General features: G+C 48.7%; 2 protein-coding genes across 2 annotated transcripts; one reads left to right on the plus strand and one right to left on the minus strand.

Annotated features, from left to right (window-relative positions):
* Positions 1-98: 98 nt before the first annotated feature.
* Positions 99-4,634, minus strand: ZP4 (zona pellucida glycoprotein 4). Its single transcript, XM_068688158.1, has 12 exons — positions 4,400-4,634; positions 3,965-4,086; positions 3,783-3,885; positions 3,299-3,454; positions 2,746-2,933; positions 2,482-2,579; positions 1,999-2,129; positions 1,625-1,814; positions 1,407-1,554; positions 745-823; positions 322-438; positions 99-247 (listed from the first exon to the last, which is right to left on the minus strand). The coding sequence occupies exons 1-12, from the start codon at positions 4,596-4,598 to the stop codon at positions 117-119; spliced, it is 1,662 nt and encodes a 553-aa protein (XP_068544259.1). The 5' UTR covers positions 4,599-4,634; the 3' UTR covers positions 99-116.
* A 3,776-nt stretch (positions 4,635-8,410) lies between these two features.
* Positions 8,411-14,395, plus strand: LOC137859213 (cytochrome P450 2C9-like). Its single transcript, XM_068688000.1, has 9 exons — positions 8,411-8,641; positions 8,969-9,131; positions 9,661-9,810; positions 10,204-10,364; positions 10,609-10,785; positions 11,320-11,461; positions 11,898-12,085; positions 13,239-13,380; positions 13,887-14,395. Exons 1-9 carry the CDS (start codon positions 8,462-8,464, stop codon positions 14,066-14,068), a joined length of 1,485 nt encoding a protein of 494 aa, XP_068544101.1. The 5' UTR covers positions 8,411-8,461; the 3' UTR covers positions 14,069-14,395.
* Positions 14,396-24,784: the final 10,389 nt, after the last annotated feature.

Below are 24,784 nucleotides of genomic sequence, written 5' to 3' on the forward strand. Positions count from 1 at the left end.
CATTTGGAAAGCTCTTGCAAGAAAAAAAGTTACATCCAGGGCTTACCCCGTTCCACTTCTCATGCCCCAGGCCAAGCAGAAGGAGATACCCACAGACAGACTGTTTGGGAGCCACTTTATTGCAGTGCATTGACTTCATGTGCTACAGGCACCTTCCTCCACCTCAGCACAGAAGCCACTACCACCACCACAGTTGCCACAGCAGCAAAGCCAAGAGCCCAGGGGGCTGCAGCAAGCACAGCTGCTCCTGTAGGGGAAACAAAGCTCTGGTTAAGAGAGAAAACAGCCCTCTTACCCAGCCTGACTGTGCTCCATACTTACTGAGGCTATCCACAGCAGCTCCTTGTCTTAGCTCATTCTGGAGGAAGATAACAGGGCCTTTGCTGGAGACATGGGAAGCACCATCCTGGATGTTATGGTCAGCACTCCTCTTACCCCCTGTGGAATAGCAGGAAAGTTTTAGGTGACAAGATGACTAAACTATGAAGGTCAGCACACTTTGTCCAGCTCGCCTTCTCACCACATGGCCAAGTCTTCTGCATGAGTCAGAACAGAGTTAAGTCTGAAGACCCCCTATCTTTTTGCCATGAGGGCAAGAGCCCTTCCTCAGTGGAAATGAGCAGGAAGGGCCTGCCAAGCTGTACCAGGGATCCAGCCCATTGCACATGGGCCCTACTCACTAGCTGGGAGCCCAGACCCCTGCTGCCCCTCTGGATGGGGATGCAGTAAGGCTAGGACACTTACTGGCTCCAGCAGGACAAGTGGTGGTGCAAGACTCCTGCACAGACCGGTGGCACACTGAGGCACTGCAGTGCAGGTACACCTAGAAAGGGGACATAGCCTTGAATCACCCAGTATCTGTGGGCAGATATCTCAGTGTGGTACATTGATCTGACCAGCGGCTAAACACCCACATACCACTTGCTCACCCAGCAGGACAGGGAGAGAAGTAGAAGAGCAGAACCAAGGAAGCTTGTGGCTTAAGAGGAAAAAGTTTAATAAGTGGAGGAAGTGGGAGCAGAGAAAACAAAAACTAAATGACAGGTGATACAAAGGCAATTCCTCACACACCCCTTCCCACAGTGGGAGGGAAGTCCAGCCAGTGTCTGAACAGTAGACTAATCAGAAAAATCCCTGCAGTTTTCATTCCTGAGCATGTTGTCATGTAGTATTGAATATCCCCTTGGCCAATTGGGTCAGCTATATGAGCTGACCTCCCTGCTTCTAGGCTACTCCATACCTGCTTGGTTGGATTTGGTGAACATCACCTAAGTACTATGGAGCTAGATTCAGTCCAGATACCTCCCAGGTACCAAAAGGACAAGAAGAGTCTCAGACATGAAAGAGTTTATTGTTCACATATTACTTGCTCAGGAAGGAGCTAAGCAACCAATACACCATCTTACCAGTCCAGAGAGCATCTCTTGGGAAATGGAGTCCACAAAGGTGAATGTGTAGAGGGTGAAACGCTGGTAATGCAATGGGAACTGTAGTCCTGAGGCAATACTCAGAGGCACCAGCTGTGTTTGATAGTTGTCCCCTGCATAAGGGCACCTAAGAAAGGGCCAGAAATTTAAGTGCATATCACTCCCCTGATCCCCAAAGCTATTTACAATATACTTACCCATCCACCAACACAGGCCACTGCATCTGTTGGTGGGGATTGATACTTGGAGTGGCCCAGCAGTGGTGCAGGACCAGAACCAGCTCAGGGTCTGTTCTCTGAAGGATCCTAACTTCAACATAAACAGGGTCTCTCAGAGCCTTCACAACAGGATAGTCACTGTCAGTGTAGTAGGAACTATAGCTTTTATCTGGTAGAGAAGAAACAAGTCATTTTAGAGCACGAATAATCAGACAGAGCATGTCCTTCATAGTTATATCATTAAGTCCCTAGTGGGGCAGGGGAAAAGCAGTACCCATTAGGAATCCCTTAATACCCAGTGAAGACCAGAGTCCCACCCCAAGAAGCTAGAGCAAGTAGCATGGTCCTCATACCTGAAGCAACACGCAGCTCCAAGGACAGAGAACCCGGCTGGGACACGGCAGGGAGTGGTGGCAGCGTGAAGACCTGAACACTCAAGGGGATGAAGTTCCCAGTGATCAAGTAACTACAGCGGACATGTAGCCTGGTAGAACAGGAACACCCCAAGTCAAGCAAGTTCACTCTGATGCTGAGTATCTACCTTTCTCCAAGGCTGCAACCTAATTATCTCCTTTAGTTATATTCCCAGTCTCCCCTCCAACACTTCCTTTTACCTACTAGAAGTTCCCTGGAGTTCAGACTGGAATCTGTAGTGTCACTGGTCAGCAACAGCTTTACTTCTAACTTACTAATTTACTTCTTCTTTTCCTTCTAATCAGGGACACGCCAGTCCCTACCCTACACCAGTGTCCCTGTTGTGAGCTCAGAACTTGCAACAAGCAAGAACGCCTCCAGGAAGGCTGCACATAGCAGCAGTCCCAGCTCCAGAACGTTACCTGAAAGTGCTGTCCCTAGTGACAGAGCCAAGGCTCCCAGTCCTCACATCCCTGGATGCCACCAACTCATTCTCATACACAGCGTGGTCTCCAGTGACCTGCAACAACAGACCAGGCACTGTGGCTGCAGTAAAGCCAGGCTGCAGAACAGTGCTTGGCCTCCAGAAGCCTGTAGGGTGCCCACTAAACAGCCAAAGCCGCCTCAGGCTTCTCCAGGTCTATCTGGAGCTCGCAGTCCTGCCTGGTGACAGCTGCAGCTCTTACCTGAAAAGTAGTGCCACAGGCAGAAAGTGGGAACTGGTACACAACAAAGGCACTGTTCTCCACTACAGGGGTGCAGCCAGCACTGGGCCCACTGGCCAGATGCACAGAGTCCAGGATAACAGGTGGCAGGGTCACATCCCGAGAGACAGCAATGGAAAACTGGCCATCTGGTGTGCAGTGAGCTGTCACTGGAGGAAAACAGCTTTGAGTTCAGGGAGAAACAGCCCTACACATTACAGCAGAGACAAGAGCAGCAAGTACTGCAGGTCCTCCTGCCTCTAATCCCCAGAGCACACACTGAGCACAACAACGTGCAACTGCAGCCAGCTCTATAGATTTGTGCCCCACAGTAACACTGATCCTGGCCCTAAAGCCAGCTCTGTTGCAATAATCAAAGCGACTGGACGCTTCCATGAGGCAGTATCCTTGACAGCCAAAACCACAACCCTAAGCCACCTGTGGGCCTGCTATGCACCAACCCTGCTCTGCCAAGGAAAGGAAGCTTCCCAGCCAGCAGCTCCTCCAGGAGGGGAGAACAGGGGCCTACACTTACCCGTGTTGCCATAGTAGCAAGTCTTCACCCTGTCCCTGGGGTTGTAACAACAGCCCCGTGCTTCACAGTCTCCCTGGCTGACAGGGGAGGAGGCACAGGGCAGCCGGTCCTGGCTGCGGACAGCAGAGCAGACACTGCTGCTTGGGGCATCCAGGGCTGCAAGAGGTAGCATAAGTTTTCAGAAAGAGCACAGGAACAGTAGGGGTATGTGTGTGTGTGTGACAAAAACACAGAGGGCAGTGGTGTAAGCTGTCCTGATGACTCTGCATATAAGTCAAGGGAAGTTTCAAGGACTCAGGTGAGAGTCAAACACATGGCCCAGAGCTGGCTGAGGCACAAGTGCCCAGCAAGCTGGGCTCCTGCATCCGCATCCTTCCCCAGGGAGTCTCCTGGGCAGCCATGAGCTCCCCTTCCCAACCCCAGGCTGACTTGGAGCAGCCACTAGGCACAGGCAGGGTTTCCTAAGGAGCTGTCAGAGTCTTACCAGGAAGGTCCACAGGGCACCTGACCAGCTTCTCTTCCTGAAGAACCCTTTGCCCAGTTGCATCTGTGCCTTCAAGCCCCACAATCATGAGGTAGTTGCCATCCTGGGGGAGAACCACACCAGTCAGGGCAGCCAAAGCAGCAGTAAAGACCAGCCCCAGCAGGGTCCCTGGGGTCACTCACCCATTCAAAGACATAGCAGCTGGTGTAGGAGACTGACACTTTCCTGGAGCCATCTGGAGCCCCCAAAACCCAGAGCCCACAGCCAGAGTCATTGTGCAGGGCATGTGCCTTCCCCTCAGTGTCTAGAGGAAAAGCAGACAGCAGCAGGGGCTTCAGCATGCCACACTAAAGACAGGGACCTGCAATAACCCCAACTTTCTGTAGGAAACAGGGGCCCAACCAGCAGAGGAACACAAGGGAACCCAGCAGCCAGGGCCACCTAAACCTTGCCCACGAGGGCTGGGTCTTATCATTAGCTCCCAAGTCACGCACAAAGCACCGAAGCTGTTAGCACTTCACATCATAGCCAGCCCTTCTCTTCTCATTTCAGCCATACCTCTGCACTGTGTAAAGACAGCAGCAGCCAGAAGGCCCCTTGACATCGCTCTCACTTACCCCAAGCAGTCAGCACAAAGGAAACATTCCCTTCCCAGCCCACGGGTAAGGTGAGCTGCAAGCTATCTTGACCACAAGCCAGCAGGCCAGGTTCATCAAGAAAGCTACCCTGAGACCCCACAACCAAAGCAAAGGGACCAAGCAACCCCCAGAAGAACAGAGCTCCACACACAGGCCTAGCCTGCCCTACAACACCCATCCTGCTCTCCTGCTGAGGACCATGAAGCACCTGCTCCTAGTCTGGCCTTTTAAGTTGTGGAGCCAGCTGGGACCACCAATTCCTGGCGTGTCCAGGTGGACCCAGCCCAGCAGTTTAACACCTTCTATTGCTCTCACCTGGCTCTGAATTGGTCACAGGCTGTTTGCATCCCTTCCAGCAAACCAACAGGTAGGAGCTGAGCTTATGTCAAGAGATGTGTTTGCGTTCACATCACAGAGCTGAGCGTGGCTCATCCGTGCAATTTACTCTGGAGCCTCAGAAGAGCCTTCAAACTCCTTTTCTGACCCTGACTTCTTCCCATCACCAGAAGAATCCAGGAGATGTGCCCATCCAGGAGATGTACCTTCTTTTCCCCATGGACCCTACTGCTGCTTTGATTACTTATTACACCACAGAAGTGCAAAAAGCCAAGTGTCAATGCTCTTTTTCTCTTTTAAAGGTGCCACTGCTTCAAATGCTAGACACAGGGTGCTGACATGGAAGCACAGAACAATGCTCCACATGAAACCTCTGGAAAACTAGGAAGCTCAGGGAGCTTTGCACAAGCAAAAAGAGGCGATGCCCTTGAATACTCCCAACTCTGGACTGCAGCCCTCTTTGCAGTGCAGCTTGTGTGGGGATAGCTGCAGGACTGTTCCAGGGCAGGCTGTTGGGTGACAGGCCCATGCACTCTGTGGGACATTGACCCTCAGAAGCTGACTGGTTTCCTTTGGGAAGCCTAAAATGGCCCAGAAACACAGATAAGGGTGAACCTCCGTGATCCCAGGGAACATTTTGCCTGCCAGTACCCACTGCCTGCCCATAACTGCAATGCATCTCACACCCTCGCACATACAGTCTTTCCCTTGCAACATGTCAGCTCTTCTGCTCTCGGACTAAAAGTACTGCTCCACAAAGCACAAGACCTTCTCAGCAATATTGCACAGCTGGGATTGAGGGAATGGATCCTGACAGGCTGCCTGCTTTTGAGCAGCGCTCATGAACTACTCGTGCCCTCCCCAGCACCTCCTGGGCACTGGGCAGCCATGGTGGAGAGGCACTGGGGAAAACATTTGGACTTTGGCAGGGAGGGAAGCTTCAACCTCAGCTAGCACCCTTCTCCACAAAAGGCTGGTCCAGATGATCTTTCAAAGTCCCTTCTAATGTGGACTGCTGTATAAGCCTGTGATCTCTGTAGAAAATGATGTCATATGGAGAGGTGTGCCAAGAAACCTTGCCCAAGTCTCACAGCCACTGTGAACACCTGAATGGTGTACTCGACTGGATTATTTGCTGATAATTAGGATAACGAAAACAAATAAATAAAGTACTTTGGAGTTAAAGAGACAGTTTTCATTAAATTTTAACTCGCCAATAGTTTGTTTATGCCAATAGGAAAAATATTTACAGGTACTTGAAGAAAACTCAATTTGAAAAAACAGCTGGAGTGCTGTAGACTCACCACAGCAATACCTGTGCTGAGAACAGTTTCAGTTAAGTTCCCTTCCCCAGTTTTGGCTCCCCAAAAGCGAGCCTTTGGACCTTTGGGACTCTAGTGCCAGTTGATGGAGGGGTACTCAGCACTGCCATATCCCCTCAGCTTGAGATGCCAAACCCCAGATATGATCTCCTCACCTTCACACTAAATAAAAGACTGTCCACCCAACCTCTTGGAAGATGAGAGCCAAGGCTACAGCCTGCAGTATTGTGCAGATCAGCTGTTCACAGAGGTGTACCACAGTTGACACACTGCCCCCAGAAGCCAAAAGGCATCTGCAGACAGTAGGGATGACATCAGAAGATCACAAACTAGCTTGAACTTATTGGCAATAATCAGATACCAGTCTATAAGAAGTGAAAAGAGTTTAAAAAAGAAAAACAAGTAAAGATAAAAATATTAAAACATTTTAGAAAGATAAGCAAATTATTGCACCTATGTTAGAGAGCAAGGATGACTTAAAAACTCATAGGTAAGCTATTGAAATTTTTGCAGGGGGTGGAGACCTTCACTAGCATCTCTGAGTGAAGGCAAAACTCACATGAATGTGCTGCTGCACCGCAAACCCAGCACACTCCGACCAAGCATCCAGTTCACCCAGGCCCTCAGCTAATTCCCACCAAGTCACCCATCCCCTAACCTCGTTGGATGAGATCTGTCAGCTTGCAAGAGTCACAGATTTTCTGGGCAGCCTGTTCCACTATCCAACCACCTTCATCATGAGGAATTTCTTCCTTAGATCTACTCTAAATCTTTCAATTTAAAACCATTACCTCTTGTACTACCGCTGCACACCCTGGTAAAGAGTTTCTCTCCATCTTGCTTGTGACCCAACCTCCTTTAAGTACTGGAAGGTCACTATAAGGCATCCCTGGAACCTTCTCTACTTTAGGTTAAGTAACCCCAAATCTTCCTAGGAGAGGTGCTCCAGCCCTCTGATCATCCCCGTGGCTCTGCTCTGGTCCCACTCCAACAGGTCCATGTCTCCCTTGCGCTGGAGCCCCCAGGGCTGAATGCAGCACTCCATGGGGGGTGTCATGAGTGGAGAATAGAGAGGGAGAATTGCCTCCCTTCACCGATTGGCCACATTTCCTGTGACAGCCCAGGAGATGACTGGATTTCTGTGCTGCAAGTGCACACTGCCAGCTCACATCGAGATTTTCATACACCAGTACCTGCAAGTCATTCTCCAAAGGGCTGCTCTCAACCTGTTCACCACCTAGTCTGCTCTGGTGTTTGGAATTGCCCCAGCCCAGGCGCAGGACCTCGCACTTGGCCTTGTTGAACTTCCCGAGATTTACATGGGCCCACCTCTCAATGTCAGTGTCCCTCTGGATGGCATCCCTTCCCTCTAGAGTTTCCACTGCACCACTCAGCTGGCATCAGCCACAGACTTGCTGAGGGTGCACCCATCAAACATTAACAAAAGAATAACTTATTTTGATGATGCCATGCTCCAGAAGTAGGTTGGGTGCACGTTTTTGTCTTTGCAACTGCAAACTGTTTCTCAGTTTGCACTAACCTTTACCCAGTCTCTCACAAGTTCACCTCTTTCTTAGCCTGGGAACCCATTCCCTAGAAGCCCTCTCAAGTTCTTGATTACTCTCTTCTCTACCTCCTCATCTCCCTCTTTCTCTCCTTTACAAAAGCTTGAAGAGGTCAGAGTCTCAAGGTCCCTTTTCATACGTCTCTCTTCTAGCAGGCCCTTTGTTGTCTATCACCATGCCCGGAGACCTTTCTGCCTGTGCTAGGTGGATATGTTATACCTTCCTCTCTTGTGAGGCCATACCATCCCCTAGGGAGAGAAACTGAGGCACTTGCTTTGATCACAAGACAACACATCCGTGTGTTCAGCATGCTGCCTGCAGTGTGACCTCCCCTGCTAGCACCAGGAAGCCTTCAGGAACAAGCAGGGATGGCTGTCCCCACTGAGAACTAACGCAAACAATGCTGAAGAATGGGAAACCCACACGGCACCGAGGTACGCGGAAGGTGCTCTCATAACAGCAAATTTCTGGGAGCACCTCAAGTGGAACGCCCAGCCCATACTATTATCTCCATAACAATGAAGTTTAAGTGAAACAAATCAAGTATTACAAGCACGTTTTTAACTTAATCTCTGTTGGCCTCTGCAGTTGCTTGAGAGGAGGTGTGTTGTTAATGACCAATTAACTTTGGAGAAGTTCAGTCCTGGTTTCGCAACACGGCAGTCTCAAACGATTGACTAGTAACATTGGATAACTCAGCCACGTGATCAAAAACGTGATGTTGACCTAACAGAGCAGAGCTCTTCAGTATATAAGCTCAGGCTTGGCAGCCCAACTCAATTCCTCCTTAGCCTCTCAAGCTCTCCTCCACCGGGAAAATGGAGCTGCTGGGGGCAGCATCTGTTGTCCTCCTGGTTTGTGTTGTTTGCCTGCTCAACATCGCAAGATGGAAAATCAGGTCTGGAAAGGGGAAGATGCCTCCAGGACCAGCTCCTCTTCCCATCCTAGGAAATCTGCTGCAGGTGAAACCAAAGGACTTAGCCAAAACCCTTGAGAAGGTAAGGACTCTCTTTTTCCCCTCGGTTTCTTCTGTGGGTGAGAAGTGTGTGTGCTCTGTGCATGGGGACAACATGTGGCTATAGCCTGATGACTGCCAACCCCGGAGGAGCAGAAAAGCCATGGGGATCTCAGCTGTCGTCGTCCCCTCTCCCCCCCGCTCTCACCCTTGCTTGGGATCTGATGGCTGACTGACATTTGCCATGAGAGGACCAGATCTTAACCCTGTTGGTCTGTGAGGCTGCACTGCCCGCAGAACAATGCAGCGGTGTGGTCACTTTTCAACTCCTCCTCTCTACATGGCTGTGTTCTCTCTTGCATTTTGACAGCTCAGCAAAGAGTATGGGCCAGTTTTCACAGTGCACCTGGGCACTGATCCAGTGGTGGTGCTGTGTGGACATGACGTGGTAAAAGAAGCCTTGATTGATCGTGGGGATGAGTTTGCTGCCAGAGGAAGGATGCCACTGGGAGACCGGGCTAACGAAGGATTAGGTATGTTCACTGACTGAGCTCCTCCGGAGGCTAAGGGAAGGGCTGAGGACAGGGTATGCATGGGACATCCCAGGGTATGCAGGGTATGTGGCAGGGTATGCATGGGACATCCCATGCACAAGGACAGACTGAGTGATGTGGGGGGGTCCCACCTGCAGAACGGCAGGCAGGGCAGCCTGCAACTGCTGGCTTCCACCACCCAAAGAGGATTTCTAAGAAATGGGGCTCGATTTATCTCACTGATGCACAGTGGAAAGGCAAGCAGCAACAGCCTCAGGCTGCAGCTCAGGAAGTTCTGTGTGGATGTGAGGGATGAATTGTTCGCAAGGAGGTTGGGGATGTGCTGGAGAAGGCCAAAAGCAGGCAGCTGGACTGCGGGACCTCCAGAGGTTGTCTCCAGACCACCGTACTCTGAGATGCTATGTCATTGGTATCTACAGGGCTAGGATTCACTGTCATCATGAGTTTCCATTTATCTTACATCCAGCGCACCAAAGTCAGGTCTTCGCTCTTTCTTTTTCCTCTGCAGGCATTATTTTCAGCAACAACGAGGGGTGGCTACATGTCCGTCGGTTTGCTCTCAGCACTCTGCGCAACTTTGGGATGGGGAAGAGGAGCATTGAAGAGAGGATCCAAGAGGAAGCCGAGCACTTGCTTGAAGAGCTCAGAAAAACAAAGAGTATAGTCTACTTTTAATATAGTTTATTAAAAAAAAAAAAAAAAGACTGCATTTAGGGAGCCCACATTCTTAAGGATAAGCTGTGGAGTCTCCATCCTTAGAGGTATTCAGAAGGTGTCTGGACATGGTCCTGGGCAAGTGGTTCTAGAAGGGGATGGACAAGATGATTTCCAGAGGTTTGCCAACCATTTTGTGATTCTGTGAATTGATGTTCCCATGCATTTGGTCTTTGCAACAGCTGCCCCTCGTTACAAAGCACTGTGAGTTTCCACTAACCTGTGAGTTTCCACTAACCACCAGAGGTCAGGTTACCCACAGTAGCTGTAGGTTTTTAGGTTTTGCCTTTTTTTGTCATTTCTTTCTTAATGGCTTATAACTTTTCTGAACTCACAGAAATGCCCTTCGACCCAACATTTATGCTGAGCTGCACCGTCTCCAATGTCATATGCTCCATTATCTTTGGGAAACGATATGACTATAAAGACAAGAAGTTCCTGTCTCTGATGAACAACATGAACAACATCTTTGAGATGCTCAGCTCCCGCTGGGGACAGGTACCTTCAGCAACTATTTCACAGTGGTGACATTCCCCCAGGGGAGCAGGAGGCTTCCCTCCCAACGAAGTCTCACTTCAACCTTCAAACCAGGACCCATCAATGTTCTGCTGCTCAAGAGCAAGAAACACCCTTGCACGTGCAGCTGGTTTTGCCAGCTCAGTGTAGCTTCTCCCTAGTCCTAACCACTCTTTTTCTCCACTTCTGAGAATTCTACTAAGACCTCCTCTTTCTTTCCTTCCAGCTATACCAGATGTTCCCAGAGATCCTGGATTACTTCCCTGGCCCACACAACAGAATATTCAAAGAAATTGATGCTGTAAAAGCATTTGTAGCAGAGGAAGTGAAGACGCACCAAGCCTACCTGGATCCCAGCTCTCCTCAGGATTTCATTGACTGCTTTCTCAGCAAAATGCAGGAGGTAAGGAGAGAGCACACAGCCCCAGCTCATCCCCAAACACCCTTTCCTTTCCTAACTAATACAAATATTGGGATATCCCCTTGTGAGGGCTGAACACAAGCAACTGGTCTGTGCAAGTGGAAAGGCACTGACAACACCCCTGATGTGATGGGTTGATGTGACAACACCCCTTACAGCTGGTGGTCTGCACACTCTGCATTCATTACCCACAGCTGCTTGGAAACCAAGACCTACAACTGCTTGCAGCAAAACACAGGGGCATCTGCAGGCTGGTCTTGCAGCTCTTGCACTGGAAAGCAGTTGGCACAGCAAGGGCAAGCAGACGGCTATATACCTAACATACAGTGTGCAGTTCAAAGAAGGCTGCTCTGGGGTCTTGCTTACTGCACAGAGAGAGCATTGAAATGTCCCACATGGCTGCCGCACCTTCTCAGAGAAATGCAACAGCTCTGGGTGGAAAGTAGGGCCCAGGATGACACAAGAAAGGGCCCTTTTCTCAGTTCAACTAGAGAAATAACCCAGCCTTTTCTCTAGGAAAAAGACAATCCCAATTCCAGCTTCCACTTGAAGAACCTGATAACCACAGTCTTTGACTTGTTCATTGGTGGAACTGAGACGACTAGCACCACCTTAAGATATGGGTTTCTGCTTCTTCTCAAGTACCCGCATATACAAGGTACCACTCTATGATCTCTTCTCCTCTAGCCATTCCCTTGGGCTGGACACAGATCCAATGCTACTGCCTTTTCAACTTTTCTTCTCTCATATTCTACCTGAATGGGCAAAGTCCTTGTATGCTCATACCCCTCAAGGGCCATTACACATCCCTCAGCTTCACTGGCCATCAACAGCAAATGCATCCCCTCATCAGCGAGGGATTTGGCTGTGTCCACATCTTTCTCTCTCTCAGTACTCCTATTTAGCCAAGTTTGTTATAAGGGCATTGTTTGCACAGGCTGCAGTGGAGTTGCTTTCCAGACAACACCAAAATCAATATAACTGCTCCCATCATTTGCTAGCAAATCCATGAGGTTTGTGGACAGCTTAGGACAAGCTGTTTGAGTGGGTTTGGCTTTATTCACCCATCTTATGGTTTGTGCTTCTCTTGACAGAGAAAGTTCAAGAAGAGATTGACCGGGTCGTAGGACGATCACGAAGACCTTGTGTGGCTGACCGGACCCAGATGCCCTACACAGATGCAGTGGCCCATGAAATCCAGCGCTTTATCACCCTCATCCCCTTGAGCGTCCCTCATGCTGTGACCAAAGACATCTACTTCAGAGAGCATTTCATTCCCAAGGTTAGTGGGCAAGCTCCCTCAAGTCCAGCAACAAGGTGGCAGCATGCTTGCTCTCAGGCTTTCGGTTACAAGCCAGAAGCTAGAAATGCTGTGACCTGACCATGTCAGCACCTGGGCCTTCATAGAGTTTTCCTCAGATCCCCAGGCTGCTGTAGCATACCTGCAATTCTTGTTGCTGTCCCCTGGGCTGAGACTGGAACACTAGGTCTGCCCAATACCTCTGCTCACTTGCTCTGTGGGTTGACCTATCAGTAGAAACATGCTGAGCTCACAAAAAAACAGAGCAGTGTCTCCTCGCAAAGGCAGCAAAGCTGGGGAACTGCTCACTGCCATCTGGGGGAGCCTGGGCATCTCCTTGGAGGCAGAGTCAGTCTGTGGTTATTGAGAGCAAAGAGACCCCAAGGCAAAACGTGATGGAAACTGTATTTACATTAAGATGAATGAACACAACCTGTTTGCCCTGTTCTCACAAGCTTACTGAGGCAATCGTTGTCGGCCACTCCCAGAGGTTTGGTCTGGACCACTGCAGTGATGCTCATGTTACTTCCCATCTTCTGAGGGACCACAAACACTGGGGGAACAGCAACATGGGGCCTCTTGGCGTCACGATTTTCATCTGTCAGTGTAAAACCAAGACAGCACCCAGGGAACTAGCAGAGTCCAGCTTCTAGCAGAGTGCTCTTTTGTCATCACTTCTGGATCATTTATCCTGTTCCCCAGTCAGGGGCTGCTCAGAAAGTAAGAAGAAAGAGGATGGAGGCAGGAAAAAATTGTCAGAAGAGAAGAGAGCTACAATCTTGTGTGCTTTTCAGGGCTCACACAAAAGAAGGAACATTGTACATCTACAAGTTCATTATAGTGAAACACCAAGAAAGAAGAATTAGGTGGGGTGTCCCCAAACAACCAGAGAAAGGAGAGGATAAATGGGCTGAAACAGAAAGGGAACACAGGAGGGGCAGCCAGAACAACTGTCTATGCTGTAACATCTAGCAGGGCCTCCCTAAATGTGCCTCTCCAAAGAGAGAGTCCCCAAAGGGCCGCTGAAGGCTCTGAGAGGATTGCACCAGTCAGCTCAGCCTTAACTTGACAGGCAGTTGGGTTAAGTGACCTAAGTCACCTCCCCTTCACTTCTGCTCTTCTTGTCTTACTGCAGGGCACCACAATCTTCCCCGTCCTCAGTTCTGTGCTGTATAACAGCAAGGAGTTCCCAAACCCACATGAGTTTAATCCTGGACACTTCTTGAATGAGAACGGCACCTTTAGGAAGAGTGAACTCTTCATGCCCTTCTCAGCAGGTAACACACAGGCTCCCTCTCCCAGGAGCTGCTGTCCTCCCCTGGGGGAACCACCCTGCTTTTTCCCATAACTCCTGCTCCCCAGGTGGTCCTGCCACTAGATGTGGTCCCTGGGGCTCGCTGCTCTCTGTGTACGTCCTCTCTGCTGTTCCTTCCCACCCACATCAGCCCTCTCTTTTGGGGGCTTTTTAGAACTCCTACTGGGAGCTGCCACTCTTTCTGGGCACCTTTAAGTAGGCTACTCGCAACCACTCACCTACCAGCAGCCCCAACCCTCCTCTTTCTCACCCACGCTGTGTCACCTCACTCTCTCGACCTCTCCACGTGATGCCTCCTCCACCCTCCAGGCTTCTCCTGTTCTTCTTTCACACACCCAGTCAGTCACCTCCCTGCTGCTATTTACTAGCTGCACCTAGTAAACAAAGCTGCATAGCACGTAGGCCTAGCACAAACTCCAACCCACACAGCAGCACCTGCTCAGCGCTATTTGTTGTCTTTACTTCCAGGGAAGCGAATATGCCCTGGAGAGGGCCTGGCACGCATGGAAATATTCTTGTTCCTGACCACCATCTTGCAGAACTTCACCTTGAAGGCTGTCCTCAAGCCTGAGGAGCTCAGCATAACCCCTACACTGAGTGGATTAGGAAACGTTCCTCCCTCTTACCAGCTCTGTGCTCTTCCCCGCTGAAGGGCACGAAACCTCTGTGCGGTGTTCCCTAGCCCATCTAGTCCTCTATATCTCTACGCCTCTACTAAATCCAATGACAGGAGTATTGGCTCACCTACACAACACCTCCAGGAAGATCGCTCCCAGAGTCCCAGGCTCTTCAAACCACTGACACTGTGTGTGCTCACTGAAGGTGCAGAAGTCCCACTGAACAGCCAAATGGCTTACAAACAGGGCTCCTGTGGCTGCCCACGACCTGCAGCACGTGTCCCACTGAGGGCAGCATGCTCTGCTGATGGACAGTATGGTACGTGTACATTAACAGCCCAATAAAGAAAAATCTATTTATGAGGCCTTGAGCTGCTGCTTTCTTTGGGTTGGGGCTGTCCCCGCAGCAACTGCTCGACTGCAGAGCAGGTCACAGTGCCTGTGGCCACGGCGCTGCCAGAAGAGCTGACCTTCCCAGGGCGAAAACCCCTGCCTGCTTCAGCACCAGATTGCTGCTGCTGCCTGCAAGGAACCCTGCCAGCCCTGCAGTCCGCAGAAGAACAGCGGCAGCAACCCTCTTTGTGATGGTTTTACCGTGCTGGGCAGCTAAACCCCACAACCGCTCTCTCACTCCCCCTCCTTTAGATGAGGAGGGGGAGAAGTAAAGCAAAGAACAACTCATGGGTTGAGATAAGGATAATTTAATTAAAGGGAAATAATAATTACAATTAAATAAAGACTACCATGAACTAAGCAATTTAACTAAGGCGAAATAAAAAGGGAAAGGGGAAAAGGGAGGGGAAAAGGAAAAATAAAAAGAAGGGAGGAAAACAAACAAACAAAATAAATGAAGGCTATATGGAAGTGCAGAGGAAAGAAATTACTCTCTACTTCCCACAAATGAGCGATGATTGACCACGTCCTTGAAGCAAGGCCTCAATGCACGCAGCCAGCGTTCAAGAGGAGGACCGGCGTTTTCTCAACGAGAGCCCTCCCCTCTTCTTCCTGTTTCCACCTTTTATTGCTGAGTTTGACATCACATGCTATGGAATATCCCTTTGACTGGTTTAGGTCAGCTGCCCTAGTGATGTTTCTCTCCTCCCTTTTGGCCCACCCCCTAGGAGGGTTAGAGAGAGGCCCAATGCTGTGCCACTGCTGCTCAGCAGTAGACACAACACTGGTGTGATAACACTGCTGTTCCAGCTACAAGTACAGAGTACGGCACTGTATGGGCTGCTGCCGGGAAAGTTAACATTCCAGCCAGACCCAGTACACTCTAGGATGACAGCACTCCTCCATTCACGGGCTGAAGCTCTGGCTACTTTCAATGCTGTGCCCCTTTGGTGGGACCTCTGCCTCCGCCTGGGTGCCCCTCTCATTCCTAGGGTACTCCATGGCCCAGCCTTTCCACAGGCAGGGAGCATCTTCCCTATGGCTCCTCTTTCTTCCCAAAGCATTTTCCAACACAACCCTGCCTGTCACCGTGGCCACCCAGCATCCTCGCATGAATCAAGATGGGGCTGCAGAGGAGACCATTTCTCTGAACGGTGTCTCTTACCGAAATCACAGGAGAATAAACATTCCTACTTCACCTCCCAGCTGAAATACCTTTTGTAGGGGCACAGAGAAAATAGTGTGAGTGAGACACCACTGTGGGTAAGGATTAGCCGAGAACTAAGGGAAATTGCCAACCCTGGAGCTAAAGTCAGCAGCTGGAACTTCACTGCCTCCAGTTTTCTTGGGCTTATCATTTCACCTCATTTACAGTCTCGTCTCCTTCTGTAAAATGAAAACAAGGGTTCATTCATGTTTTCCCAGGCAGTTGTGAGGAGCTCAAGAACCTGACCGATGGGGATTCCAGCAAACACTCTAGTTGTTCACTCTACTATCACTACAAGGATTTAGATGTTCTTTATTAAAATAAATTAAATTCAGGAGAACAGCAAGACCACCTCTCCCACAGCACTTTGTTACTTTCGAAGTGGGGGGAATCTCATTTTGCTTCCATATCTCAGAGGCATAATTCCAAAGAGGTTCTTTCCCACACAGCCAAACAGCCACTGTTTGGTGCTTTTCTCTCAGTGAAAGGGAGGATGATTTTCATAAATGTATTCCACCACAGGTGGCTCTCTTCTGGGCTTATTCATCCTTGGGGGCTTTGCCTGTGCTTGGATGTCTGGTCTGAAGTGTTTTTGTTGATCCATCATGGTCAGATAAAAGTCCTAGAAGCAAAAGATTATTTCTGTGATGGCTGTAACAAAGTACTCAGGCTACAGAGAATACAGTGCATGAGAATTCCTGCCTTTCTTTGGAAATGGTTGGCAGTATTTTGAAGAAAATGTATTTGCTCATATTTCAGGTTCATTCCTCCCTTCATTTTTGCCCATGCAGGATGCAGCTGTAATACCTGTGTACTCTAAAAACAATGGCAATGTATTGCTGGCCTCTCATCTGAGATTGCATCGGACAGACATACAGCTAGAAACAGCAGTAGTGTAGGAGCCACAGGCAAGCATGGGGGGAGAGCTTTCCATGAAGTCTCTATTATTTGTCTAGGGCTACCCTTAAAGCCAGTCCTTTGTTGAGTAACTCACTCGGAAGCCCGTGTGCTACAGTAAGAATCAGTTAACAGATGACTTACATCTGGAGGTCTGGGAGGAGATCGTTCATATTCGTGTTCTTCCCGTATCTCAGGACACCCACTTGTCTGAAGAGATGAGCAGAAAGAGTGACAAACACCACCTCAGAATCGCTTTCACTACATCATCCTAAATCCACCTGGTTCCCTTTAATGCAGGGGAAAACACTCACTTGCACAATTACACACAGAGAAAACAAAACAAATCAAAAAAACATTAACCAACAACAACAACATGGAAACTACCTCCCTCAGTACTGTTACAGGTTTCTTTCTGAAGTAAGAAAACAATGAGCCATGCAAGCCCTAGAGCTGGTTAAAACACCTATAAAAGTGGTAGGGGGAGGAAAGGGCCACAGAACTGTCAGTGTTTGGTTGCCACAATGCTTCCTGATTTTCCTCTTCCGTGGACACATGAATGCTTTTTCACCCCAGAGGAACAAGGCAGGGTACTACACAACCCCCTCGCTCTACCCCACCAATGGGGAGGTGGGCATTTAAACCCACCCCATGGGCTGGAACAGAGAAAAAGTTGACCACATAGTATGAAACGATGCAGCAGTGTTTTGGGAACTAAATAACACTATTTTGTAGTCAGAGGATTCCTAAACGAATGATTTCCTGTAGCAAATAACAAGAGAAATCCACTGAACAACAAGGATGAGAGATTCTTTGTTTACTTCCTGCTAGTTAACAGACCACTTGGCAGTAACTCTCCCATATTTTCACATGAATTTCTCTTTTATCTTTATGATCCTGTAACTCCTAAGCAGAGCAGTGACGCTTTGTGGGTAGGGGTGCCTAGGGGTTTGGTCTTGAACATCCTAAGAGCTGCAGAAGGTACTGAATCAGAACTCTGATGTAGAGGACTAGGCTCGGAAGTGGCAAGGCATCCAGGAGATGGAAGGTATTTACCTGCTTCCATCTGAAGTTTGACCACTGGAGAACACAGACCACTGCCAAGATGACTGCAAGGACCAAGGCCAGGAAGCTGGGTATCCCTGCAGCTACTCCAACCACCCAGGGCTGGTACTACCTCACAAAGAAAGAGAATCAGGTCAAACGCATGCATGGTGATCCTTTAATGCTGTGCTCAGTAGCAGAGTGTGGGGCTAGCATGCAACAAGGATAGCCAATGTGAGAGACAAAACTGCAGCCCTGGGCCACAACAGCGGCATCTAGCCCAGCTGCACCGCACATGGGAATGGACAAAGGTAGCAAAGATTTGATTTTAGAGGGAAAATGTTCCGTGTAAACAATCACATTAAATAACGAAGCAAAGTCTTACCCCATTACAATCTGCTTGGGCAGCTGTGTTTCCTGTTGTAGTTGCAGAAGTCTAGAAATAAGATGGTTAAAGAACATTGCGAAAATATATTTCATATAAAGCAAACATGGACAGAGGCTAAGCAAGCAGTTGCAAGACTTCAATAACAGCACATGGTAGGTAACCCACGGAGAACTTGGCTGCACCCTGAGGTTGTGGCCTGTGAGTGCCAGTCATAAGCAAGAACCCAGACTTTGGTCCTTCCAGCAATGGCTCTGCCTGGAAGGAATACATGTTCTTCCTCAGAAAGGGGCTTAGGGCTGGAAAAAAAAAAGCGTACGCAGGAAATAAGCACAAATATATGCCAGAGAAAGCTGGACTCTGAAGGGAAAGCAGCAAAAAGGGTAGCAGGAAGCCCCCAAAAATGATGTGCTTTTGCAACAGGCTGCTCTTTGTCCCTGCCACATCATCTGCCTGCTTGGCCTTCCCTCAAGCATCAGTCAGTGGAGGGTGCTGCACACTCTGCCTGGGTTCACAGAAGCAATGCGTGTAGTGCAGGGCCCTGAAAACTGCGTGTAACCCAAAACAAAACCCTCTGGATTTTTCTAGCCATTGAAAAATGTCCCACCCGGCTCCAAAGGCAGCTGAGGCCCCACGACATGAAAGCCTATCACACAGTGATGGTGGCAAGCGCATCGCTTGTTATTCCCTTGCCCACACTGACCCACCGCCTGCAGCTGACAGCTCATGCAGGAAAACACTGCAAACATACTGGATTTGCCCATTTCTAAATAAACGAGAAAACAGGCACAAAGGCAGGATTGGGGGTTCTGTAAGCATCTCACCTGTCCTTATTGCTACAATATAAGGTCAGTGGCGTTAGGACAGCATGTCAGAGAAGATCCCCAGCAGCCGCCCACCCGTAACAGCACCTCCTTCTCTTCTGGAACTTCTCTTCCAGAACTTCCCCAGCTCCTATATGCACCACAGTGCTGAGTAGGCAATAGATCTTCATCCTATGCAGTGTACTTACTGTTGTGTTGTAAAAGGGTTTGGAAAACGTTGTTGTCTGAAGAGAAATAACAAATAAGAATAAAAAATAAAGAACAGAATTGAGTATCAGGTGCCCTGACCATCTGTGGGAGTGGGCAGGGATATTTCCGAAGTGACTGCAGGTGACGGCATGAGAATATACCGATGTGATCTGAATATTAAGTTGTGATAGTTATTCCAGAGAAAACAAAGAGCATGTCGTACTATTTAAGAAAGCAATACAAATAAACAAACTTGAACCGGTTTACTGGAATTGCTTACGCCATGCAGAGCCTCCTCTGAGTAGTCGGGGATTATCGTGCAAGGAGCTCACCCCGGCAGCTAGCTCCCAGCGAGGGAGGACAAGGCTGTTTGTCCCCACAGTGGCTGGGGAGCTACAGGAAAGTGGCAGCTTGTAAGACAGCACGCACCTCCACCTGCAGCCTCTGAGCCCCAGACCAGCTGCAGTTCCTGCTCTTTTTGATTCAGACAGATGAAAAAAAGACACTAACTCCTTCCTGACTAAATTGTTTCCCCAGGCAGAACAAGAGCTGTTTGGTGATGTTTTGCTGCCTGGGGCAGCTGGGATACAGACACTACCATTCTAGGAGGAATGCAGAAAGAGGCTTGGAGAAAGCTAAAAGCTGCTCTCAGTCTCTCTTGCTGGTGTAGCTGTACTGTTGGAAGCAGCACTGAGTCCATTATATGGTGAGCTCTGTGGGCAGCTGAGGCCGCCTGTAGGGACCCGTGCTACTGACAGTGCTGGGAAGGGAAGCTTAGCTTTGGGGCTGGCAATGAGGGCAAGCAGTGCAGAAGCTTTTCCCTCCTCTTCTTTAATCCACAGGAAGCAACTCTGTTAAGACATGTAGGTTCAATGTTATTACCGAACCCTGGTCAGCACCAGAAACACATTGGAGTTAAATAAAATGGAGCGAAAGAGCAAATCTGCTGAGATTTCCCCTGGAACTGATGTGGAAGGGGACAGGAGAAGACTGAAAGGGAGCTTCTCTTTGCATCCACCAAAAGCCAGTAGGGAGGGAGCTGGCAGAAAGCTGCCCTTTTTCTGCCTGCAGGAAGTTCTGCTGCCATGCCCTGAGTTGGGCATGGTTATTTCAGATCAGGGAGGTCAAAGCATGCCAATAAAAGTCTGGGCATTGCAGTTTATGGAGAAGGAAGACTCGGAACGCAAGCAAGCTGAGAGAGATTTGGCTCTTCAGTCTCAGCCCAGTCTGAGTCCTGTGGTCTAGGAGCAGGACACATCACTGGGCATGACGGATCATAATGCTCATTGAGAGGTCCAGAACTGATCCTCCCACTACAGACTGCAGCTGGAGGCATGTTCAGAACTATGGCCTTTACAGGCAGGCCGTGGACATTGAACTGGAAGTATAACCTTTCAACAGCTTGTCGTAGGGACTGCAGATGCTGGGAAATGCCTCTGAGCAGACCCAGTTAACAACTGGTCACCAAGTGAGAAGGATTGATTTCTTCCTAACTCCCCAGAGGCCCAGGTACCGCTGCAGCCAGGCTGCCAGCTGGGAATGAAACACAACAGAGATGTTCTCACACGAACTTTCTATTGTGCATTCTTTGAGCTTCCTCACTGACACATACCTTTCTGAACAGCTGACCTGTTAATGTTTGAGCTTGGATATTTATCTCTTGGGTATTTATCTTCTCTGAAGCTGTACATTTATTTTATTTCCTTCTTCTCGGTGAAAGACCGTACACTTAATGGACTTCGTGATTATTTCCAGGACCGTGCATATGCAGGTTAAATCAAAGTCTGAAGAGAAGGAGCCACACAGAATGTGTTGTTTACCTCTGTTCACCTCTCTGTGCTCAAGGTATTTGTGAAACGAGATCTGTGTGTGCAGTTGACTGTTGACAAAATTAAGTTGCCAGCTAGCAACAGGTCTATTTGTTCCTTGCAATAACCTGACTGGTAGCCCTTGATTTGAGTAGAAATGCTTTTCCTAGCTTATTTAATCCTAGTTTCAGACCGGGGGTAAAGACTTAATCCCTTAACACTTGAGGACAGAAAGTATAAAGTAAGCCCTTATTTAAAGGAAAAGCCTGGTTCTGCACTGGAGCAAGACACAGAACTAGCCCGTTTCTCTCAAGTGTACAAGAGCTTAAAGCAATTGTCTCCAGTCAGTCCCAAAAAAAATATAAGTATGGAAATTTGTACACTAACCATTGTGAAAGGATCTTTACAAGTAAATTACTGTTGACTTCCAATGTATAAATACTTCTAGTTGTCTCAGCTGAAAATCCTGATCTGCCTGCTCTGAAATTTCAAAACTTAAAGTGAACATAATTCAACATAGTGGTTGCAGACAAATGCCTGCAGTGCCCCTGCTTTTGTTTGCCGATTGCCCAGATTACTCGAGCATGATGTTTACAGGGCTCTGAGTGTCAGTGACCTGACGTGAGTTGGGTAGATTTCCCTGCAGCATTAACTACAGGAGCTACTGCCTGCCGAGGGCACATCCTGGGCAAGAGAAAGCTTTATACTGCAGTTTAGCTTAAAACAGAAAACAACACAACCATGCTTCCGCTTTGCCCCAACTGCCCAACACCAGGTGACACCTCCAGGACAGAAAAGCTGGGATAGACACTAAAACCCAGTCAGGCGTCAGAAAGCATTGGTTGCACAACAGGGAAATGCAGAGATAGCAGAAGGGCCAGCTTGACTGACTCGGTTGGGGCAGAGAACAGGAGGGCTGAATGCTCCCAGGGAGCGTTCCACCAAACACCTGAGCGTTCCCATGGCCTCACCTCTCTTGCCCGGACCGCTCACCCGAGTTCATCCATCAACCGAGAGAGACAGCACGGCTCCCACTCACCATTTCGCTCTCCGCCCCGAGAAATCCCTGCACGCGCTAACAGCTGACCGTCCGGCTCCAGGTTAGCACTCCTTTTAAGACACGCTTCTCTTCCTGCTAAAAAACAAACTGCAGACCTGTAAAGAGGAAGAGACGATGGCGTTTCTGTCAGGGTGAGTCAAGTAACCTGGCTGGGTCCCAGCACACCTGGTAAAGCAGCTCCTCTGCCGGGGGCAGAGTCTGGCCAGCACACGGAAAGCTGAGCTTCAGGGCACTGAGGACTCCACCTCTTCTTTTATCTGCCTTATGGCAAGCAAAAGTGCTCCTGGCTCAGATGATGTGTTTAATACGTACCAGAGCCCAGCCTGAGGGGAATCCTACTTTTATTCTCTAAGGCTAACACCTTGTCTGACAGAGCACGCTTACTGGGAATGCCAGGACAAAGTGGAGGATTTCTGCCAGCTTCTTTCATGCCTGATGCTGAGACCAAGGGCTCTCTGCTGTGGACAACCTTCTCTGTCTCAACTGTGGTGTACCACTGAATTCATGCTTTTAGAGGATGAAGCATCTCCTGGCAGACAACAGATATTCACTTCAGCATCTCACACATGGTGACTGGACGGTTCTTGGGCACTTTCTGGAACATTAAGTGCTGTCTCTTAAAATGAGGCTTGGCCATTTCCCACAGCACTGGTAGCTGGCAATCAGAGCGGAAAGAGAAATTAAAGGACAATGCTATTTGAACCACAGGGAATATATATATAAGCCTGTGAAAGGTCCCCACACGTACAACAGACAGATCATGTACACAGTGAGAACATACCTTGCTGCAACTGCAGATGTCAGTGTTTCTCCATGAGCTGCTGCGTTGGTTCATATTCCATCTTCTATTTTACCTCCCATTCCCCACCGGCTTCCCTTGGTCTGCATCGTTTCCAATGCTTCAACATTGCTTCAGCCCATAACCGTCTATGTGACTGAAGGCTTCCTGGCCCTCATTTTGGAAATCATGTCTACCAAGTGACTTGACTGTCAGCATCCAGGCTCATTCCAGAGTCATGCTGTGCAACACCACTCTGGTGCAAGAGGCTGCACGGGGATGCTCATTCCTTACTGTGTTTCTGTTGCTGCTCTGCCTTTGGAAGCAGCTGGGAGGAAATTCAGTCACTATGAAGTTCTGAGTGGCCCTGACACACACCACAGGAAGCATACGGGGTGGTGGGACATGCATGAACTGGGTATGTGTTGGGGGAATAACACAGATATGATCCTTAAGGAAGCACGACAGGCATCAAGCAGAGGACAAAAAGAGGAAGAAAAGCATCTTACGTGCTGCTTGGCTACCAAACATTTTGCTGCTACCGTGGGAGTGTAGACCACAAGGCTGCAGTAAGGAACACCTGCCTTATGCTCATCCTGCTGTCCTTTACACACGAGTTTCACGTCCCAGAGACTGTGGGACCTGCTGCTGAAGGCTCTACCCTGTAGAGCACTATATGAGCTTTCTCTTTTGAAATCTACTTATGGACTAATTTCCACATCCATGTTTATCACTCTAGATCTACATCCCAGATCACTAAAGGATCAGCACAGAACACAAGACAATGATGTAGCCTTTGGCTGACCAAGTGTCACTGCTTAAGTGTCCTTCTGATTCCCAAAACCAAGATCAAGTGGAGGCTACTTTCTGCAGTCAGGAAATCCCACCCACTATTAGCTGCGGACACATCAGAAACAAGAAATGTATTGAGAAATTCTCTCCCCTCGACAATGTGGTAAACGCATGCATACAACAGAACATGCAGCTGAATCCAGTCTTTAATGAATGCAGAGACTCATTCTGCACATGTACATTTTGATTGCCCCCACACCCTCCCTCTCCCTCTAAAAAAAATTATTTTAGTTAGTCAAAGGTAAAACCACACGAAGACCAGAATGTGTATATACACCTTAGAGGGTCTCACTTTTTTTTTCCTTAAGAAACTTTCACACATTTAGAATTATTGACTGTCAAGCCCAGTCAGTACAGCAGAAATATTCCACACAGATCATTGGTTGAAACGTACAGTACAACAGTTGTGAGTACACTGTCACAAGAGACACCTGCTTGAATGGTAACAAGTGCAGTAGATCCATCAAACCCTATTGCAACAAACCAGAGCACTGAATACAGTCTGAGAAAGATGAGAAAATATCGGAACAGAGAGCACAGATGTTAAAGTACACAAGAAGCTTCTACAGTAACTTCTCTCCAGAGTCATTACTCCCATTAGAGAGCCAGGAAATCTGAACTGCTGCTCGCCACCTGGAACTTTCCTTCTGCTTCACAGCGACTGGCATCAGGCTTTTATTTCCAGACCTGAGTCACTGCACTTTTGCTTGAATGGGGGCAAGGAAGACACCCCGGCTAGCAGACCTCACTTTCCCAGACCTGTATGGACAAACAGCTTGAGACAAAAAGCCTTGCCTGTAAAAAGCCCACACAAAATGAAAACAGAAACAAAACAGAGCTAGAAAAACAAACAGAAAAAACATGGTTTTATGCAGTCTGCAGGAAAGCTATAGTCAATGGATCGGTATTGGTCACATGACAATTAATTAAGGCTTTGACTACCGGTCTTCTACATGCACATTTTATATACATACAACCGTGTGTGTGTGTATAAATTATTTTATTTTTCTTGTTCTAAGCAAGAAAATATTTTCATGCATTTGCTTCCCATAGTATTCACAATACTTGGATCGTATTCTGTTCAAGGACTTCTGGAGAGGGATGGGTCAATTTGCTATCCATCTGGAAAAGGCCTCACCTCCAGAAAGGTCATTGGTGCCTGACAGTGGCGCTGGCCCCCCACTTCACAGTCATACACCCAAGCAGAAGGTGTCACCCCAGAGCCTGACAGTACATTGGTTCTGTAAACATAGTAATCCTTGGATTATAAATACTTTATTAAAGCTAACATACCTCAGCTTTTAGCTCATAA

The sequence above is a fragment of the Anas acuta genome, chromosome 7, assembly GCF_963932015.1.
Source record: "Anas acuta chromosome 7, bAnaAcu1.1, whole genome shotgun sequence".
NCBI lineage: Eukaryota > Metazoa > Chordata > Aves > Anseriformes > Anatidae > Anas > Anas acuta.